At 43.7% G+C, this 20,710-nt stretch overlaps 1 protein-coding gene across 8 annotated transcripts in view; it reads left to right on the forward strand.

Moving 5' to 3' along the window:
• Positions 1-836: 836 nt before the first annotated feature.
• The window catches only part of pam (peptidylglycine alpha-amidating monooxygenase), an 81,916-nt gene continuing 62,042 nt past the window's right edge, over positions 837-20,710 (forward strand). For 2 of the 8 annotated variants that reach the window (XM_072658508.1, XM_072658514.1), the window contains exons 1-3: positions 5,619-5,753; positions 14,486-15,277; positions 17,216-17,336. In XM_072658508.1, the coding sequence (XP_072514609.1) occupies positions 15,186-15,277; positions 17,216-17,336 (213 nt within the window). In that variant the 5' untranslated portion in view covers positions 5,619-5,753; positions 14,486-15,185. Of the gene's footprint in view, positions 919-5,618; positions 5,754-6,360; positions 6,458-10,828; positions 11,043-14,485; positions 15,278-17,215; positions 17,337-20,710 lie in introns of those variants that run through there. The other 6 variants (XM_072658511.1, XM_072658512.1, XM_072658509.1 and 3 more) reach the window with 6 other exon arrangements.

Genomic DNA, 20,710 nt, shown 5'->3' on the forward strand with positions numbered 1-20,710 from the left:
CCTCGTATTTTATTCCGAATCATTTTGGAGTATTTCTGTTAGTCTGTCATGAAATATTGACACAGTGTAAAGAATAACTGCTAGAGTCACACTAAATCAAAAAAGAAAGAAAAGAAAAAAGGACATACAAAGATTTAAATTGAGTGTAATGATACAATATTTATTTAGTTTAATATGATATGATAATACTACATTATATTACATTTATGTGAGTGTTATTATATAATAAAAACAATACCATAATATGATAATCATACATTGTGTTGTGTTATGCTTGCTTATGAGTGTTGCGATACAAAATGATACAAACATATATGACAATGCTGAGTTTCATGATACAATATGAAAGAATACAGGTGATACAGTGTGTCCGGTTGTGCTGATATGCTGGACACTGCAGCTGTTCTGTACTGTGAGCTTTTATTCAGTACAGTAGTGTACAGTGCCCCCATTTAACTAACCCAAGTGATTTTTTATTTGTTTTTGTTTTTTGGTCACATTTACAGTCTTTTTCAGTACAACCTGCAGTGAAATGTGAAACTAACAGAATTAATTTAGTTAAATGAATTAATTTAGACATGAAAATACTGAATGTAGAGACAGCTGAACACAGGAGATATGGGGGATATGATATAAAGATGGCCTGAAAAGTATAAAGTGCAGATATCACCCATTATATTGAGGCTATAATTTGAGTAATCTAGCTGAGTGTAGGTTGTGCTAGAACTCGGAACAGCCTCGATAAAAAGGACAACCTTGTTGTTTACAGTGATTAAACCTGTAGCTACGTGCTTTCAGTCACATCCATCCCCCTCAGCGAGCTGCATCGATTACTCCGGCTCAATTAGCCGGGCCTGATCCACGGAGACTGGGAGTCGAGCAGTGGCGGAGGAGCTTCAGCGATTAAACAACATAAAGGTGAAGTTTTACTGTTTACAAACACACTACATGAAGCATTAGTCCTGAATATAGCTACCTTTACAGGCAAAATAGCGGCCATAGGTGTCACCCGAGTGAGGGAAGCAAAGTAAACGTTAGTTAGCTAATAGTTAACGTCAGTGCTCCGTCCCAAGTTCACTCAACTTTATTACAGAGGCTCCAGGCTGGCTAACGTGGCTAGAACTAGTTATAAACAGGGCATTAGTCGGTGTAATAGTTGTGTTTGGGGAGTTTTATGGCTGTAAATAGGTTTTTCTGTTGTTTTTGGACCTTTTCGTTCAGCTGCCGGGGATCTGTGTTTACGAACTGGTTCATAGAGGGGAGCTAACTAACTAACTAACTAACTGGTCTCCGTCTCAGCTGGTGGCTGGCTGACTAACCAGCGCTGGTTAAGCCACGGTGGCCACCACTAACGTCGATAGACGTTGCTGTATGTTTGAATGTAGGTGGTGACGTCCGGTGACCAAATCTCGGGTACATCGTAAAGACGTTGCGACACCCCGAGGTTTCGGTCCCCGCAACGTTGGCTGCTTGGGGCTCGCAACGTTGTCACGACGTTAAAAAGTTTTGTCAACGTTTAGGGTAATATAACCTCTGAGAGGTTGCGGAAAAAGCTATAATAATAGCTATAATAGAAAAAGTTGGGACAAGGCTGTAAACAGTAACTAGCTACCATCTTTTGGCAACATCATGGCAATGTTGTTAGACAGTAGACAATGTTCTGACAATGTTGTGTGGTTGCTGGGTAATGCCATTGTAAATTTGACAGAATATTTATAGCAGTGGACGTTGGTATTTTCTTAATGTTGGGATGTTAAGTAACTAACGTCGAACGTCTGAACGTCTTCTGAACACACGTGCCAACATCATATTGACAACATTTAGTTCCAACGTTTAGTTAGGACCAAAGACTGCTGAATTAAATAATGTTAATATCCACGCAGCATGAAATTCTGATGTTGTTAGACGTTGATATGCCGTTGGTTTGACGTCATGGTGTTAAGTAACCATGGTCTAACATCTTCCAAACATCACTTGCCAACATTATATTGCCATTTAGTATCAACATTTAGTTGTGACCAAAACCCAGTGTCTGCTAAACACACAGAAAGTTCAATTCTAACGTTGTTGTTGGCGTTGTTATGTTATGGTGTTGAATAACCGTAATTCAACGTCTGTCAGACGTTAAATTAAAGCTGGATGTAAAGCCAGTGTTGGTTTGATTGAGTTTGATTTTCAACCAGAAGTCAGTGTCTGCGCAGCGTTGGGTTTTGATGTCAACCCGATTTTCATTTTCTAAACGAAACTAAGACTGAGCGTCTGTCCGACATTAGAGTTCAACGTCTTTCTGACGTTTGGTGTCTGCTGGGACCTAGCTAATGCTATTTGTGTGTACTTTAGATTTGGAGCTTTTCATCACTTTCTAAACATCAAATCTAATCTTAGCTGTAGTTTAAGGAACAGGGATGGTTTGTGTATAAACTAGCTGTAGTTTACGTAGTATTTCTGTCTCAGAGGATTTAAACATGATCAAGTTAATCCTTTGACTTAAGTATATTTATAAGGAAAAGAGGGAATCGTTTTTTTGGTCTTTCATCTTTCATCTTTCATGATGTTGTGTTACTGACAGCATCTGTACAGCTGTGGGAATCCCTGACTTTTGAGCTTTATCATTTCATTTTATAGTTTGTTAAAAAATTACAAGTAAGTACAACATGAATATGGGTGTAGGCTACTCTCCTCACTTATTCTTAGCCCGTTCATTTCCCTTCCACTTTGCATTCATTTTGTTGGGTTACATGGTGGTGCCACAGGTAGCCACACAGCTCCAGGGGCCTGGGGTTCTGGGTTCGAGCCTTGCTCCTGTTGCTGCCTGTGAGATAAAGGTGAAAAGTTAAAAGGTGTACAGGTAAAGGTGCACGTATTTGTCACTGTATAGTGTACACTGTACAGCGAAATGTGTCCTCCGCATTTAACCCATCTGTGGTAGTGAACACACACACACTAGTGCACTAGGGGCAGTGAGTACACACACACCCAGAGCGGTGGGCAGCCAACTCCAGCGCCTGGGGAGCAGAGAGGGTAAAGGGCCTTGCTAAAGGGCCCAACAGTGGCAGCTTGCCGAGCCCGGGAATATTTTGATTAGTTGTGGCAATGCTAAATAGCCCCCAGGTGTGAATGACTGGGTGAGTTTTACACCCTGCGATGCAATGGATGTTGTCGTCTTATCACTATATATTTGTAAATGATTTTATTTGCTAATAAAGTAAACAAATTTCTTTCTATTTAACCCACCACTCCAACAGTGAAGTGTCCTGTTGTCTTTGGGACAGATGGTCCCACTCAAAGACAGACCATGAACTGTACAGAAAGGTCATCATCAGCTGACCGTGACTGGTGTTATTCTGAGCATTATTAGTCCAAGCGTTGCTCATTTTTATTTATAGTAAATATTTTAAACATTTTCCACATGATAAACTGGTCCACTTTTCAGACACAGCCTACATCTGGAAATAGCCTACTGCCAATTGCTGGGTGGGGAATTGAGAGTTTGCTGATTTCCCTGCTCCAGCACACCTGCTAAACCTGGCAATTAACAGATGAGCTGATCAGGTGTGTTTGAGCAGGAATCATCAAACTGCACAGGAGTTTCCCACCCCTGGTCTGTTAAAACACTTACATGTAAGTTGAGTTCCCCAATCGTTTCTAGAGTTGCAGTGTTGAGACTCTCCACAGTCATGTGGGGCTGTAATATGGTAAAAAAACAGTTCAATTGAAACCAGCTACTCCTAGTGAAAGTAAGGGGGGGGGGTCTAAAATATAAACAGACCACTTTACTAAGACAGGACTACTACAGGGTCCACATCCCACATTTTTCTAATATGTTTTTCCCCCTGAGTTTCATTGGACATTTGTGTGGTTTTATACCCCTGCCTATCATCCAGAGGAAATGCTCAGCTAGCTTAGAGACCTTTCCTGATACTGTGTTTGCCATTGAAATGCATCACAGTACGGATGGAAATGCTCATAATTTCTCATTTAAACTGACCAGAGGAGGACAGTCTCCTTTTTGAGTCTTGGTTCTTCACGAGGTTTCTTGATCTGAGACCACTGTTGCCATCTGCTTGCTCAAAAGACTTTAACAGTCAACTGGAAATCCATTCTGGAGCTTTTCATTCTAGACATTGCAGTGTATCAGGGTTTATCATACCACAGTATTTATCATATCACAGATCTTTGTGGTTCCCTTCTATGTGGTCAACCCCCAGAGATTATCTGCAGATGTTTGAATTGATAGCAGACTATCTGATGAAATGATGTAGTCTCAACAGCCTTGGGGTCAGTGTTAGGGTTCGGACCAGGGTGGTGGTTAGGGTCAGGCTTTGGGTTTGAGGTTAACGTTTGGGTGAAGATTAGGGCCGTGGTTAGGGTTAAGGAAAATGAAGGTGATGCCATTTAATCTTCCAATAAAATCTTATCATGGTAATATGATATTGGGAGGCCTGCAGCGGTTCCAGGTGTGTTGGCTAAATTGCTTGGAGAAGCATGCAGGTAAACGTAAACGGAATAATGGAGGCTTGTAAATCTATGGTTTCAGTTGATGCTACAGTTGTGTTTGGAGGCAAAGACATTTATTTTATTATTCAAGTTTGCTGAAAATATTTTTCCAGGAAAGAAAAACATCCTTTTTGTGATTGAGTTATCAAACCAAATCAAGAAAGGTATAGAATATAAACTATATGGACAAAAGTTAGGAGACACCTCTTAATCATAGTCCCATTGTCACAGTTTTATAAATTAAGCACTAAAGAGCTCATTGAATTCCTGTGTGGTACTGTAATAGGATGTCGTCATTGCAGGTAGATATTCCACAGTCAACTCTGAGGAGTAGTATTGGAAAGTTGAAGTATTTAGGAACCACAGCAACTCGGCCATGAAGTGTCAGACCTTGTAAAGTTACAGAGCGGGGTCGCAGAGTGCTGAGCTCAGAGCATAGTGCAGAAAAGCCTCCAACGCTCTGCTGACTCAATAACTGAGCAGCAGAGCTGCAAAGGGAGACTGACTCTATATTAATACCTAGGGGTTTAGAATAAGATGTCATAAACGCTCCCGTAGGTGTCCCAATACTTTTGCCTCTGTTTTTGCTGGTGTTTTATTTTCGCTTTTTGACATAAAGTGAATCTGGCAGTTGTTCTTTACATTATGGGAGAAGTTTGTGATGAATGGACCAATAGAAATGCTCCAAATGTGACAAAACAGCAAGATGACGATAATGCACTGGGTATCCGGTGATGCACCTGAGTTCATTACTGATAACTCTGATTGATCAGCTTCCTTTATTGATTTCCTGAACTCTGTAAACACTGTCAAACAGGCCTGCAGCATTTAGAAGAATCAGTAGTCCCTCCTGAGCATGAACAATAAAAGCCACGCTACATAGAGACTGTTAAACACACACTTTTTCACACCTGTCCAACTGCAGCAGCTCCAGCTCAACGGTCGCTTGCTTACGTTCATAGGGTGCCTGGTTGTCGGTGGGCGCATGCAGCTGTTACCATAGTTTCCTCCCAGCCGAGTCCTGTGTGTGATGATGATGTCAGCAAGCATGCTGAGCTGAGCTGCCTCGTTCGCTCGCTCGCTCGCTCTCTCTCTCTCTCGTGCGCGCACTCTCTCGCTCTCGCTTCCCCCTCTCTCTCTGTCTCAGTCTTGCTCTCCCCAGTGACTCATTGGCAGCAGAGAAGCAGCTGTCCTCTCTCCTCTCCTTGGCTTTCTCTCCTTCGCCGGTGCGCTCCAGAACTCGATGTGACAAGCAGGTAGGCAAGCCTATCCATGGGGGTCGCCGCTCTGTGGACAAATTCCCAGCACATCTCTCCAGCTCTTGTGTCACTGTGGCAGCCCCCACCGTGGCAGCCCCCCCGGTCTGTTGCTGTTGTGTCTTTTAATGCTGAAGCTGAAATGAAGTGCTGTTCTAGGCAAAAGACTGTATGCGTGTGTAAGTGTGTGTATGTGTGTGTGTGTGTGTGTGTGTGTGTGTCCTTTTAATTGTGGACATGAAAGCAGGTTAAACAGGTTAGGGTCTCCTCCGTATGTGGCTGAGGCTCGAATCACTGTTTGCCGTCGGGGCGGGAGAGGAGAGAAAGAGTGTTCGGGTCAGTCTGGAGAAACTCACCAGTGTGGCTGATTGATGTTTGCAGTTGCCAGTGGCTCAGTGTTGGGGAGGAAGCTGCTGGGATCGATCAGATCAGATTGGCTTTATGATGTTTAAAGTGGCTTATGGGTTTTCCTTTCCAGCTTCTGACAAAGGTTTCTTATTTCCTCAGCAGCAGTTTCACTCACGGCCGTTCAGATCAAACTTATTTTTATCGTAGTGGACGGAAGTGTTGCTTCAGAAGGCTGCAGAAACCAGTGACAGTGGCAGGAAAATGAAACAGCACTCTATGTCTGGTCATCTGATCCGGATGATTTTCATATTTGCGTCTTTGTCTTGAACACACGTCTCTTCTGCGCTTAACCTGACGTGAGTCATGCTGATGAAGAAATTCTGCACTAGTTTACGGTTCTTGTTTCTGTGTTATACTTCACTTAGGGATGTTTTTATGACCTTTGAGCTTTCCTGTTGAAGCTGATATTCCTTTTGGTAAGGAAATAGCTTTTGCCTCCAGGCTCTGTTTGATCGCACAGTCTAACCTTCAGCTTCTGACAAGACCAGCTGAAACGTGGAGCTATTGCCTTCGGGAAGGAATTAGGATTTAGACTGCTGTGTTTTTTGTTAGTTTTTTTTTGGAAATATAAAATACATATATAATACATATATTGTTGCTGTTCAATGAAAAACTCAAATTTTCAAAAAAAAAATTCAAACAAAATGACGTTGATGTTCTTGACAAGAAGTGAATGTAAAATAAGAGTTTATTATTAGTAATTTAGAGCATTTCTATTGGTCTATTCACAGGCTTTAAACCATGGAGAAAACTAAAAACAGACAAACATGACATGAATGTATATAAGTATAAGTATACAATAGAGTGTTATATATATATATATATATATATATATATATATATATATATATATATATATATATATATATATATATATATATTGTATTGTTTGTTGTATATTTGTATATTTGTATATATATTTATTCCAGCTAAGCTGTGCTTTGTGGAACGGTCAATTAAACAGATAAAGTGGAACAAGGATGGATCATCTTGGGTGGATCTATACTGCTATATTTGGTCAGTGATTGGTGCGCTGATTTGTTTTGCGATGGTCAGTTCCGTCTGAGATCTACCCGCAGTGATCCTTCAGGCTAGGATTATGATATAGACTGCTGTGTTGTAATGATTTGTAATTGTGTTGAAATGGGGAACGCTTTGGCAGCATGTCTTTGTGTTGAACTAACTGACTAAATAAGCATAAATAAAAAAATTTAAAAAATGATGTAAATACACAAAATAGCGTGTGTGTATATGTTTTGTGTGTTGTGTGTATGTATATTTTGGTCTGTGATTGGTGCTGTGATCCGCTCTGATGGTCAGTTACGTCTGAGCTCTTTCCTGCAGTGAGCCGTACGCACTTGCTGGGCCACTGTTATTACATTTGCTTTTTTTTCTAAAAGCTTGGAACTTGGTGTTTTGGCTTTGTGCTTTGGCATGAAAAGTAATATACACCGACTCCCTTTGCTTTATAGGGTTTCCTTCTGGTTGCTCTCTCACTGGCACTTCCTCGCTGTGCAGTAATGTTATTACATTGTTTTCTTTTTGACCATTTTTGCCATTTTAATTTGGAACCGTGTCGTATTTTCCCCGAAAGCATCGCCATCCTGGTTTTGTTTGAATATCTTTTTTGTTATTGTGCTTTTATGTAATGTAGATTAGCTCTTATTTACTGATATTGTTCCCTCCGGTTACCCTATCGCTAGTTACACACGGCCTCCGCGCTGGCGGCTAGGCATTGCATTATCTCAGAAAGTACACAGCGACGATGCTTTTCTGTTGACTCACTGGCTTCCTGATTGTGAAAGAGCGAGGCCTGGTGCCACTTTGGCATATGGACACTGCCTGCTGTTGGACCGGCCTTTCCACCCCCAGAGCTGCTTGGCAACATGGATGGTCCTCTTTCCCCCACGCTGTATCTCTCTCTCTCTCTCTCTCTCTCTCTCTCGCTCTCTCTCTCTCTCTCTCTCTCTCGCTCTCTCTCGCTCTCTCTCGCTCTCTCTCACTCTCTCTCACTCTCTCTCGCGCTCTTTCTCTTTCTGTCTTTGCCTCTCTGTCTCCTCCCTGCCCAGACTTTGCCGCATGGCACGGCTCCATGCTCTCAGCATTTCATCCTCCTCTGCTCTTGGCTCACTGAAGCTGCATTGGTGCAATAGGACAGAATGATGACTGATTTCCTCTCGATGTGGCATGGAAGCTCTCAGCTGTTGTGATGAAAAGTCCGGACACTTTGGTTTCCAAAGAAAATTCCAAGAATAGCAAGATAAATTTATCTGTAGAGCGCTTTTATTTCCCACAGAGGTCATTCAAAGATGCAGAACGTTGGCAAAAGTCCTTTTCAGTATAATGAGAAAGTGCTGCGCTCTTTGGTTATAGTTGCCTGGCACTATATGGACAAAAGTAATGGGACGCATGCTCACTCAGTGTTGCAACATGAGCATTATTGAGTTTAGGACGTTGAATGACCACCACCTCACCTCATCTCTAACTCCCTGCCCATGTCTGCCATTAGTCATGGTGACAAAAGGTTCTTGTTTATCTGCTCCAGAGAGTCCTGCTCTATTGGCAGTACTTCTCTACGGGGACTAGACAAGCTGTGTGTGTGCATTTGCACATCTGTGTCAGCAATGGGTGCAACTTAAAGTAGCTAAATGCATTCATTAGAAGGGGTGTCCACAAACATTTGGACATACAGATTATATATTAAGTTGCTATTAAAATTAAGTGTGTTGTTGTTACTAATCAATGCTTGGCAGGTTTGTAGTAACGTCAACCAATTTTATACTTTTTCAGGAAACTTCGTAGCTCTCATCCGATACATGTGAAGCCAGCCACCACCTCTTTTTAAACTTTTCTGTCGCCAATGTCTGGCAGCAGACACGCTCTGAGGAAAGTGCCGGTTCCCCAGCTCCACTGCACCAGCTAACAGGCGCCTGCGCCGGCCAACATTGCTTAAGGGGTCGTCTAACCGCTCGGAGAGATCATGACCAATTGTGCCCTCTCAGACTCCGATTGCTGATGGCAAAGTGACATGGCTCGTAATTCGATCTTGTGAAGCCCGACAAACACTGCTACTAAAAGAACACAATCTGGGCGGAGTACGGATATGTCAATTACGGTGTTACTACAACAGGTTAACTGATTCAAGGCTAGCAGTTTCACCAGTCGTGGAGGTGACTAAGACAAAAGCCAGTTATTTACCATCCACAAACACGTCTCTCCAAGTGCCTCTCTGAACGAACGCTGCGTGGGAAGACCCTCATCGCAGTGAGCCGGGTGGGCTAATGTGTTACTGGATGATGGATTGATGTTATAGGGAAAAGTCCTTATTTACATAACGGAGGGCGCGCAGGCCAGCACGCTGTCAGTCTGCCGGATGTCAGCAGCGACTGGAACGCGGTGGAGGAGCCAGACAGAGTCCAAATGAAGCAGCAGTGGTGTCTAGGAGACTCAGTCAAGCACTAAATGAAGAGAGTGCTCGAGCCACTGCGCTTGGCAAATGTTTGATTTCAGCTACAATGCTGCGTTGTCATTTTTGGGAGAGATAAATCGCTGATGGTCCTACAGAGAGCAATGTCAGGCTTGCATATACGCACTCAAGTGTTTTAAAGGGTTCTCAGTCTGTGCTGGCTATAGCTTAAATGAGATGTTTTAAGGGGCATGTATAAAAAACAGAGGTCATTATGGTGATGAATTACATCATCAGTCGGGACCAGCGATTATGTTTGAGTCTGCACTGCTGACCTTTTCTGATTGTTTCCCTTGTGAGGGGACTGTTAAATATGGGCAAACCAGTTAGAACAGAGCACAGAAATGGCCAGGATATGCATCTCAGTGCGAACGTGGTCGATTCACAAATGTCAAAAATCGAAAACTGAATTAATAGCGTAATGTTGAGAGAAAGCAAAAGTTGGAACTTGGAAATGCGGAAGTGCAGCGCCGAGCATTTACATTTAAGGCATCTATCCGGCGCTCTGCTCCAGAGCGATTTACAAAAGTGCTTTACTGTTTACTCAGAAAATACCCTTAGTTGGTTTGAATCGGCTAGGATCCAAAAGATACTACTAAGCTTAGATACTACTAAATACAGAGGTCAGTCTGGAGACCGTACTACTCACCACGAGTACTTTTGGAAGAGATGGGTCTTCAGCCTAGGTTTGAAGGCCGTTCAGACACCCAGGTGAAGTTCATCCCACCACTTCGGTGCAGGACGGGAAAAAAAACCTAAATGCTCATCTTGCGTGGATCTTAATGGATCTTAATGTCAAGCTGAGCCGTACTTGAAGCTCGAAGGGCTCTTGGTACTGATCAGCTTTTGACCATTGCCATCAAGCAAGGAGGGGCTGGTCCATTCTTGGCTTTGTAGACCAGTGTCAGGGTTTTGAATCTGAAGCGGGCAGCAGCTACAGGGAATCCAGTGAAGAGAACGCAGCAGAGGAGTGACATGGCTGAACTTGGCAGAAACACTGAAGACAACCTGTGCCACTGCATTCTGGATCAGTTGCAGAGGCTTAATGTGGACGAACAGTCTGTGGCTTCCACCAGAGTCGGAAAATGTGCTCTATACCAGAGCAGGGAATGAGAGCCACACTAGTGTAGATATGGCTGTGCTGTTAAAAAGTGTAGCAGAGGAACAACTGATACTGATACTGATACTGATATTTCTGCAGGTAATTGGGGATCATCTGCATGTATTGGGATTGGTATCGGAAGTGGAGAAGTGGCATCAGCGAATCCGTACTTTTCATCAAATTAATCAAACTCAGTGCTCAGTGCGGTGCAGAAGAAGAGTATGCGGGTGAGGCAGATAGCTGGCATTGCGTTGATTTCCCACAGTCCATGTGGAGGGGATTATTCTGCTGAACAGTCCTCGGCATAAGGAGGGTAAGCCCGTTTCTGAGAACCTGCCAATCTCACCCCTCTCTACACTTTCTCTCTGAATGGATTGTGTTCTCTGTCGTGTGTTAGTCTTGTCTGAGTTGCCTACCCCCTCTCATTTGCTCAGTGGTACAGGCTGTTTGGCATCTGCTTTTGCAAAACAAGTGTGCTTTATGTTCTCACGACTAGCGCATCAACATCTGTTCTCACAGGCACTTGGTTTCATTGAGGCTGTTGAATGGCACGTGGATGTGTAGTAGGGATGCACAGTAGATCGGTTTTTAATTGGTATGGACGTGGTGTACTTTATTTTAAAGCTGTTGCGCGAGCAGCAATGTTCACACAGTAGTCGTTGAACTTTGTGCTGGTTGGAGGATTATATGTTGTAAAAGGGATTTCCTTCCTTGACCGCTTCTTCTGAGTTTGCACAGCAAGGTCAGCAACGGACAGGGCCAACAGCTAAGCAGGCCGTGTTATAGTATTGTAAATATATGTTTACATGTTATCGTTTGTCTCAGGAAGACAGCAGAAACAGGTGGCAGAGGAGGGCGTAGTCATGCTTTGGTGCAGTGTGCTGTTGACATCGTGTCACATTGTGTACGGATTCCAAAAGGTACGTTGGTATTGTGTCCAGCAGAGTTCATTCCTGAGAATGTGCTCCTCCAGCACTTGCATACATACATGTAGTTCAAATTAGGGATGTCTTATTTGTATAGCTAGGGATGATTTATTTGTATAGCTTTTTACAACTGTTGTCGTCACAAAGCAGCTTTACATAATTAGTAAAAGACAGAGACAAAAAAGAAATAATGTAAGACATGAAGGATCAAAGACCCCCAGTGAGCAAGCCATCAGCGACAGTGGCAACTCCCTCAGAGCTGGAGGAAGAAACCTTGGGAGGAACCAAGACTCACAAGGGGGACCCGACCCATCCTCCTCTGATCAGAACTATTTAAACATTATTGATTAAAATGGCCAAACCAGATACAGCAGATTAACAACAGTTAATAGTGGTGATATTAATAGAGGCAGATAGTTAAGAGTCCATTTAGGTTTCAGCATGGTCATTAGACAGGTAGCAATGGCAGGAGGATGTGCCACTGGTCTGGTATGGGTGGTGGTGGGTGGGGGGCCTGATGGTCGGACTGGTAGGTGGCAGGTGGTCTGACGCAGGTAGAGGGAACATCAGCGGGCAATCTTCCAGCAGGTCGGGCTGGGTGGCCATTATCGGAGAAGGTAAAGAGACAGCGTTAGTTCTGGATGTGCATTCCCGCTCATGTTGATTTATGAATAGCCATAAGAGTTAGAAAATGAATAATCAGTTAACATCTGCACTTTGGATTCATTGGATGTGGGGCTAGGTAGATATGGTGGGATCAGACTCCATGATTTCACCCCGATTTTCAACAAGTATGAGTATTGCAAAGTGTCACATCTTAAAAAACAGCGATGTCTGAGACGCCGCACAACATCCCGATGAATAGACTTGCACAGAGATCTTTAGTTTCCAGTTCTGGACTTTCTAATCCTTGGTAATAAATGGTTGCATAATTGTTCTGGGATTTTTTTAATCACTTCCCAGATTCATCTGCATCTACAACCTTCTTTCTGAAGGCCTCAGAGAGCTCTTTGGACCTGGCAATGGTGATACACCTCTCTTTAACAGTCAAGAGCAAACCAAACCGAATGTCTGAGGTTTAAATAAGACAGGCTTCTCCCAATATTGTTCAGCTCTAATATGTGGCAGTGTTGTTGTCAGAATGGACCTGCAGCCCACTGATATCAATGCTGCAATCTGGTCCCTTTGACGTCTGTCTGGGGCGAGGTGTAATTAGCAGCTGACAGGGCTGATCAGTTAGCAGCGACTAAAGATCGAGACAATTGATGTTTTCGGAAAAAAAAACCATTCACACTCTGATGATGAGCAGTGTAGTGTGCCACGCGGCAGTTGACCTATTCAGCATGCCTCTCTTTCACTGTCTGTCTCTCTCTCTCGTCCACACTGCAACTGTTTCACATCCCAAACTGCTGGTGATGTCTCCTCAGTCCAGTGGTCAACAACAGGACAGTGGTTTTATGGGATCCTTTTTGCTGGCAGGAGCCGTGATTGGATTAGTGGTCTCTGACGGGCTCTCTCTCTTTTTCTCTCTCTCTCTCTCTCTGTTTGTTCTTGTCTTGCTGTGCTTCCACAGACAGCTCTTATTCCCTTTGTATGTATTTTTCATGAAGGACGAGCAGCAGGACAGAAGATTTAGCTGCTCAGAGAGATTCGGGGCAGTGGTCCTTTTTCCTCCACTCCAAGCAAAAAAAATGCTTCTGTATAGTGCTGAAGAAGAGGTCTTTGACTCGTGACCCATAACAATAATGGGACCAGTTTTACACATACAGCATGTACAATCACACAGGGAATATTACACGGAATATTTCTGAATAATTACAATACTAAAAGCTGAAGATGAAAAGAGGATTGTTATTATGGCTAAATACTATATTGTTACTGAATTTATATTATTTTCTATATCTTTTGTTTTCTTCTTATTTTCTGCTAGATGTTTGCCTGGCAACTCGTCACACCGTTTTCGTGTTATTGACACCATTCCAACTCTTAGATTGTTCGGTCTGATTGTGCAAAATCAGTGTGCTCTTCTGTAGGTTTCCTGAATTTTGGCTTGTTTATTTAGGCTTGTGTAAAAAAGACTTGTGTATATGTGGTTTCTGCCTAAGAACAGATTTGTGTTACAGAAATACATCCCATAGGAATAAATGAGGTGCAAAAGTGCACCCTTGTCATGTCAAAATTAAACAAGGGCACTAGTAACTGACAACCACAGCAGCCACTCAGCAACATCATAGAAACCACTAGGCAACAAGACAGCCAGCAGCACTCTGAATGACAGAGCAACTACCTGGAACACCATAGCATTCACAGAACAATGCCGTACCACATGGCATGCTGCTTTTAGTCTTAGCGTGTGTTTATACTTGTCAGCTTTGGGAAGTTGAGCTTTCCAAATTGGCCCCATCTTTACAACTCACCCCAGTCTCATAGGGGTCCCATCTAGGCCCCATTTGCAGTGTACAACCCAGATGGGGCCCATGTTTAACCCCTATTTGTCCCATCAGTGACTCTGGTGGGTCCTTGGTTCCATGGACAAAACTTCCTGGGCTACCCATACAATCCCCAAATAGAGATATTATCTGGAAACACACCCTTAATGCTGTGCAGCTTTCTCAACAGTTCTCATTTGTTACAGATTTGTCATTTTCACAGCTTCTCTGCCTCCTCCTGCTTACGTTTAACTTTTAAAACATCTAAAAGGCAAAGCCAATTACAATTATATGCATAATTATATGGTTTTTATATTACTGACATGTTGATTCCCAACTTTTTACCAGCAGTGTAACTCATCCCTCTCTTCCTTTTCCTTTCTCTGATTGTGTGTCTGCAGGTTGTGACAGAAGCCCTGACGCCAGATCGGTGATATGAGACATTCGACTTAAGGAGGAGTGAGAAGCTGCACGTTTTCCTCTCTCTCTCTCTCTCTCTCTCTCTCTCTCTCTCTCTCTCTCTCTCTCTCTCTCTCTCTCTCTCTCTCTCTCGCTCACTCGCTCACTTACTCTCCTCCTCCTCCTTTTTTCTCTTTCAAGCCACTAGCTCAGTCTCTCCCTCGCTATCTTTCTTTCCCTCTCCCCCCATCTCTCTCTTTGTCTCTCTCCATCTTTCTTCTTCTCCTTGTGGTGACAGAAGGCTGTGGCCCAGCTGTCACAGTGCATCTGGGCAGCCCTTGCCTGACTCTCAGACACGGCCGCCGTCACTGGCACTTTCAAGCTGAGCGGAGCGAGTGAGTGAGAGAAGGGAGGGGGAGGGAGAGAGAACCTGAGGGCAATCCTACCTCTGTTTGTGTTCAAGGAGGGATTACGGAGGAGACGCGGAGGGGTAGAGGTGACACAGAGGCTGAGTGCCTAGCTGAAAAAGCAGCAGATCTGGGTTGCGCCTTATGGAGCCAATGCAGGACTGATGCTGTGAGAGGTGTGCTCTGCTCAGCTAACGAATCAATCCACTGGCCATCAGCCCAGCGCACTGAACTGACCCACCTAGCCACCTGAGAGAGAGAGAGAGAGAGAGGGAGAGAGGGGGAGAGAGCAGATATGGGATTCCTTGTGTGTAGCATGCTCGTGCTGGCTCTGGTCGGTCAAAGCCATGGCTACAGTGTCAGAAGCCCACTGGACAGGTTCAAAAGGTAAGTTTTTCTTTCCTAAATAGACTACACTGAACAAAAAAGTCCACACACTGATGCTCCTTATGCCACAGTGCTTTAAAGTCTTTAAAGTGCAGCACTTGTATTACTGCAATACTTTGTTGTTGAACATATGAACATATAAGTTTTAGGGTTTTGGAATTGGCTCGTTTTACAGCTCTGTTTTGATCATGCAGGATTTGCATTTAATTGAAGAGAGAGTGTTTGAGGTTCAGGGTGTGTCCCTTCTGAACTCTCATTATTCAATTATGCCAAGATACATACAGTTTACAGGCCACCTTTCAACGCGATATAATATTAAACAGTTTGTCATTGGGGTAATGATATTTGTTTAATTAAACAATTCCAGGAAATTCATTCATTTTTATCAGGCAAAGAACAAAGAAAAACAACAAATATTTAAAAACTATTTACAAATACGTGCAGCTCCCATGTTCTAGGTGGCTCACATTATGCACAGCATAAAATTGCAGCTCAGATTTGTTCAAAAAGACCCACATAAACTAGCTGGAGTGTACATCAGTCGACTGCAATTCGGGTCTGTTCTAATATTGCACCTCTGGATGTGTAGAAAAATGTTCTGTGTTTGGCGAGGCTTGGGGTGCATGGCATTTGTATGGCAGATTCCAATTTCTTTACAGCCAAATTGACCAATGGCAGATTTTTTGGGCCAGTTTTAATTAGCTCATTGGCAAAAATCTGCATTAATAAGCTCACATTTTACAGACTGAATGAACCCACTGATATGAAACCGATGCAAAACTGTGCGTAAACCTGAGATAAAGCGTTCAGTGGAGCACAGATGGTCAAAGCTAACATGCTATGTACACATGCTTCTTATAGCCTTTACTAATGTGAGGCCTGACACCTTTACAGTGGGGCACTGAAGCTTCTTCTGGGGGCTTTTTCACTTACTGTAATGGAAAGCTGACTTTAGCTTCTCGGTGCAGACAGCATGTAACTGCACAAGAAGCTACAAATGAAGGTGTGAAACCACACAAAACCTTAGTAAACAGCTTGCAAACATGAACCCAGTTTACTTTCCTACAAGCTTGGAAGAAGGCTAACAGGCTGACAGGCTCCTTCCTGTACAAAGAGTCCCCTCCTGTAGGCTGTAAATGTTCCATAGCATGTTTTTATTCAGGATCTTAAATGACTCTGATATCTAAATAGTAAGTATGTGAGCTAAAAAAAGGCTTAGATGTGGTTTTACCTGCACATTTACACTCACAACCCTGTTATTTGGCCCTTGAATTAAACATGCAGATTTTCCTTTTATGGTTATGGCTACATGGGCTAACTTTGTAGCACTGAATCAAGAGCGTTACATTCCTTACCGGATAGTGCTGCTGCCCCGTCCTGCAGTGTGTGGTTAGCTAGCTGAAGAGATGGTAACGCCAGTCGACTAGGGTTAGCTTTTGGCATAGCACAGATACCAGCTTGCTTTCCTGGCTTTCTCTTTTTTATGCACCGCTTGTCTTGAGTCTCCTTTCGACAGACAGTGGCATAGGCAAAGCCACAGTCCGGAGGCCTGGTTCGCATAGCAACCAGAGGGTGTGGATTTTAGGTTATGTAGCAGAGTCTAGCAGTGGTGTGCATGCTCAACGTTACTGATGAACATATTGGGAAAGATTGAGAGAGTGTTTGAGGTTCAGGGTGTGTCCCTTCTGAACTCTCATTGTTTACAGGGCACCTTTCAACATGATTTAATCTTAAACAGTTTGTCAATGGGGTAATGATATTTAAAAAGACCCACATAAATTAGCTGGAGTGTACATCAGTCGACTGCAATTTGGGTCAGTTCTAATTTTGCACCCCTGGATGTGTAGAAAAATGAATAGTCATTATTTATTACTAAAAGCCTTTGAATATATTTGCTGTAAGTTTACACTGCTGACGTCCGTGTGGATTTCTATTCAGATTTCAGGACGCAGCATGGTCTGACCCAAATGACTGCACCCAGACCAGGCAGTCTTTCGTCCTGTCCAACCCCTACAACTTCTCTGTGGACATCCGCATGCCAGGGGTCGTCCCATCCATGGTAAGGATCATCTGTTGATTGGATAGTTTATATACAGAATAATAAGGGGGGAAATATTCATTTGGACTTCAGTGGAATGGAATGATCAAAAATTCCCTGTGTTGCTTTATTTATCCGTCACTTGAGGAAAAGTGGAGAGCTCCGGTTTTACATTTTGCCAGAAGCGTCAGATGGAAGATGTTGTTTTGGTCACGACGCTGCATTGGCATGCACGGGGGCTGGGTTGCTGTTTATGACTGGGCTGAGGCTTGGTATCCTCAGGGAGAGCGTGAAGCAGGGCCTGGGGTGGATCTCCTGCAGTGTTTGTGTACTCTTTATTGATCGGGCTGTAATGTAGTCATTAGAGCTTGACTCATTGTTGCAGACGAAAGCTAATTCACACTCCTGGCTGCCATGTCGAGCGCTGCATTGTTTTCCGTGGCCCAGCCGAACCCCCGTCTCCGCCACCCATGAGGGAAACGGGCAGATTTTTTTTTCCGAGCTTAACAAAGTCGTAGGTGAAGACGGGAGCCTTCTGTGTCGGCCTCCGGCTTTATTGACTGATCTCCAGCATGTGAAAGTTTGAGGGGCTGGGAATGGGGCACTGCTATTATTATTCTCCGAGCAGGTCTATGAGTCATCGGCGAGTGATTCATCGCAGGCTTGCAGTGATAACTCTGCTGGGAGGAGGAGGAGGAGGGTGGGGGGATGTGGATGTAATATCACCGAGGAAACAAGACTTCAGCCCTAGTGGCCGGCTTCGTCTATATTGAGCTATTGATCAGCTAAGGATGACCTTTACCTGCCTCAGGTGTCAGTAAAGTCGTTTTTGCTGTTGCTTCCTGTACCATCTGTGGTGGGTTTTTGAACACTTGGGGCTTTGGCTGAGGCTGATTATCTGGTATCCAGTGGCACTTGTCAAGGGCTGGGCTATATTAGGCAGTACGTCAGTGCTTGAAGGTGATGTGTTGAAAGCAGGAAAAATAGGGGAGTGTAAGAATTTGAGGCACTTTGACAAGGGCCAAACTGTGATAGCTAATTGACTGGGTCAGAGCATCTTCAAAACATCAGGCAGGTCTTCTGGATGTATGTCTTCCTGTATGCAGTGCTCAGTGCTCTAAGGAAAGATAACGGGGGAGCTGGCAAAAGAGTCATGGGCATTACTAGTGTGTTTTGTGGAGGTTCCACCTTACAACTTGCAGGACAGGTATCTTTGTGCCAGATACCACAGGACACCTTCAGAGGTCTTGTGGAGTCCATGCGTCCACAGGTTAGTGCTGTTAAGATGGCCAGAGGGAGGCCCAAAACTGTAGTAGGCTGGTGGTGTTAAAGTTATGGCTGATCGGTATATTGTTACTAACATGTATATATTATTATTATTATTATTATTATATGCATACATACAAACATACATACATACTTATTTATATATTTTCTTATATATTTTAGGTGCAGTGATGTAAGCGGTCAGCAGCCAGTAGCAGTAAATAGGGCTGCTGCTGTAATGTACACAATAACTGCATTTAAGGTGGATTGGAGAGTTAGGACTAGATTCTGAATCGAGTATAAAGGAGAAGCAGCCATATACAGACTGCCAGAAGGATTTTACAACAGGGCAAGACCGAACCATATGAGACAAAGTATGTCATCTTCATCCAAATATTGCTGGACCGTCTTTAACCATTTCATCTCATGGCTTCAGCAGTGTATTTGTGTATTCCTCATATAGGCCTGCTGCTCGGTACAATCGCTGTATGTTGGTCCATATCGTTCGGTGCTATCTGGTTCCTAATACAATCTATCTAGCAGTGCTTGTTTGAAGATTTCCCCTGATGTTGAGGCAAAAATAAGCAAGGCTCTGTTCCTGCCAAACTTCACTTAGCCAATTGGCTCGAGTTAGCGCATTAGTTTACTCTCGCCACAGCGGAATGGAAAACTCAGCCCCTCTCACAAATTGATTCGATCATGTTCTCCTGTAGCGGGAAGTCAGAGGAATAGATAGCCACAAGCCATCAGCCATAACCAAGCAATTACACTGTTTCTCTGCAAACGACTTGCTGTCATGTTTGTTACTAATATGTCGCTGAATGGCTGTTTTCAGTACACCTCATTTTCTCGCTTACATTCACACATACACACACACACACACACACATGCTCACAGACATACACACACATACACAGGTTCACATTCAGACACACCTTTGTATTCTGTCAGTGGCGTCATCCCCGGTGTGAGGCTGATGGAGTTATTTTGAGCACTGCGCTTTGACTTGTTTGAGCTGGCTGGTGATAAAGAGGTCAGAGAGAGAGAGAGAGAGAGAGAGAGAGAGAGAGAGAAAATAATAAGAGAGAAAGAATGTGAGAGAGGAATAGAATGAAGGAGAGAGAAAAGGGAAATAGATGGGGACCAAAAAAATAATGAAGCGAGAAAGAGCAGAATGGGAGAATTGTGAGTGGAAGAGAGGGGAAAAAGAGAGAGAGAGAGTGCGGGAGAGAAATAGATTAAAAGAACATGAGAGCGATATGGAGAGAAAACATGAGAGAAATAGAATGAGAGAAAGAGAGAGAGGTGAGAGAGAGAGAGGGTGTGTGAAGGGGGGGGTGAGAGAAAAAAATGAGAGAAAGAGGTGAGAGAGAGGGGGGTGAGCGAGAAAAGAATGAGAGAAAGAGAGAGATGGGGGTGAGAGAGAGAGAAGAATAAGAGACAAGGAGAAAGAATGAGAGAGAAAGAGAGAGAGAGAGAGAGAAAGAGAGAGAGAGAGAGAGAGAGAGAAAAGAATAAGAGAGAGAGAGAGAGAGAGAGAGAGAGAGAGAGAGAGAGAGAGAGAGAGAGAGAGAGAGAATATAAAATCCCTTGCTTCTAGGCGGGGCGGGGTCCACTCTGTCATCTCCAATATTGGATTAGGTGCGTCCTTTCGGCCTCTCGCTGAAATACAGTCTGGTAGTGGCGTGTTACGCAAGGTCAGTCAGAGAGAGTGTGCTTTAAGACAGAGTGGAGCTGCGTGTTGGAGCAGAGCGGCGGGACGGGGTCCGCCTGCAGTTGGCGTCCCGTTCGTCCGCTGCCCATCCTAATCATGTCACCAGTCTGCTCTCATCTCTCTGTCTGGCTGCTGAGGAGGAGATGCTCTCAGCACTGTAGAGACAGCGGCTGGCTGCTGCCCACCCTGATCACTGAGTCATAATAACAAGTTTCATTTACAGTCAGATAAAGAGTGGGGTCGGAGGAGTGACCTTAAACATCACAATTAAGCATCGCAATGTTTTGACAGCAGAGAAGCACTGACTACAACACAAACTCAGTATGTACTTTTAAAGAGCCTGTTTCAGGGCTTTTCCCATGCAGAATGTAAACGCTGTTTAAGATTCAGGACATGCCGGTGACTCCTTCCTCCC

The sequence above is a fragment of the Salminus brasiliensis genome, chromosome 16 (genome assembly GCF_030463535.1).
Source record: "Salminus brasiliensis chromosome 16, fSalBra1.hap2, whole genome shotgun sequence".
In the NCBI taxonomy this organism is placed as follows: Eukaryota; Metazoa; Chordata; class Actinopteri; order Characiformes; family Bryconidae; genus Salminus; species Salminus brasiliensis.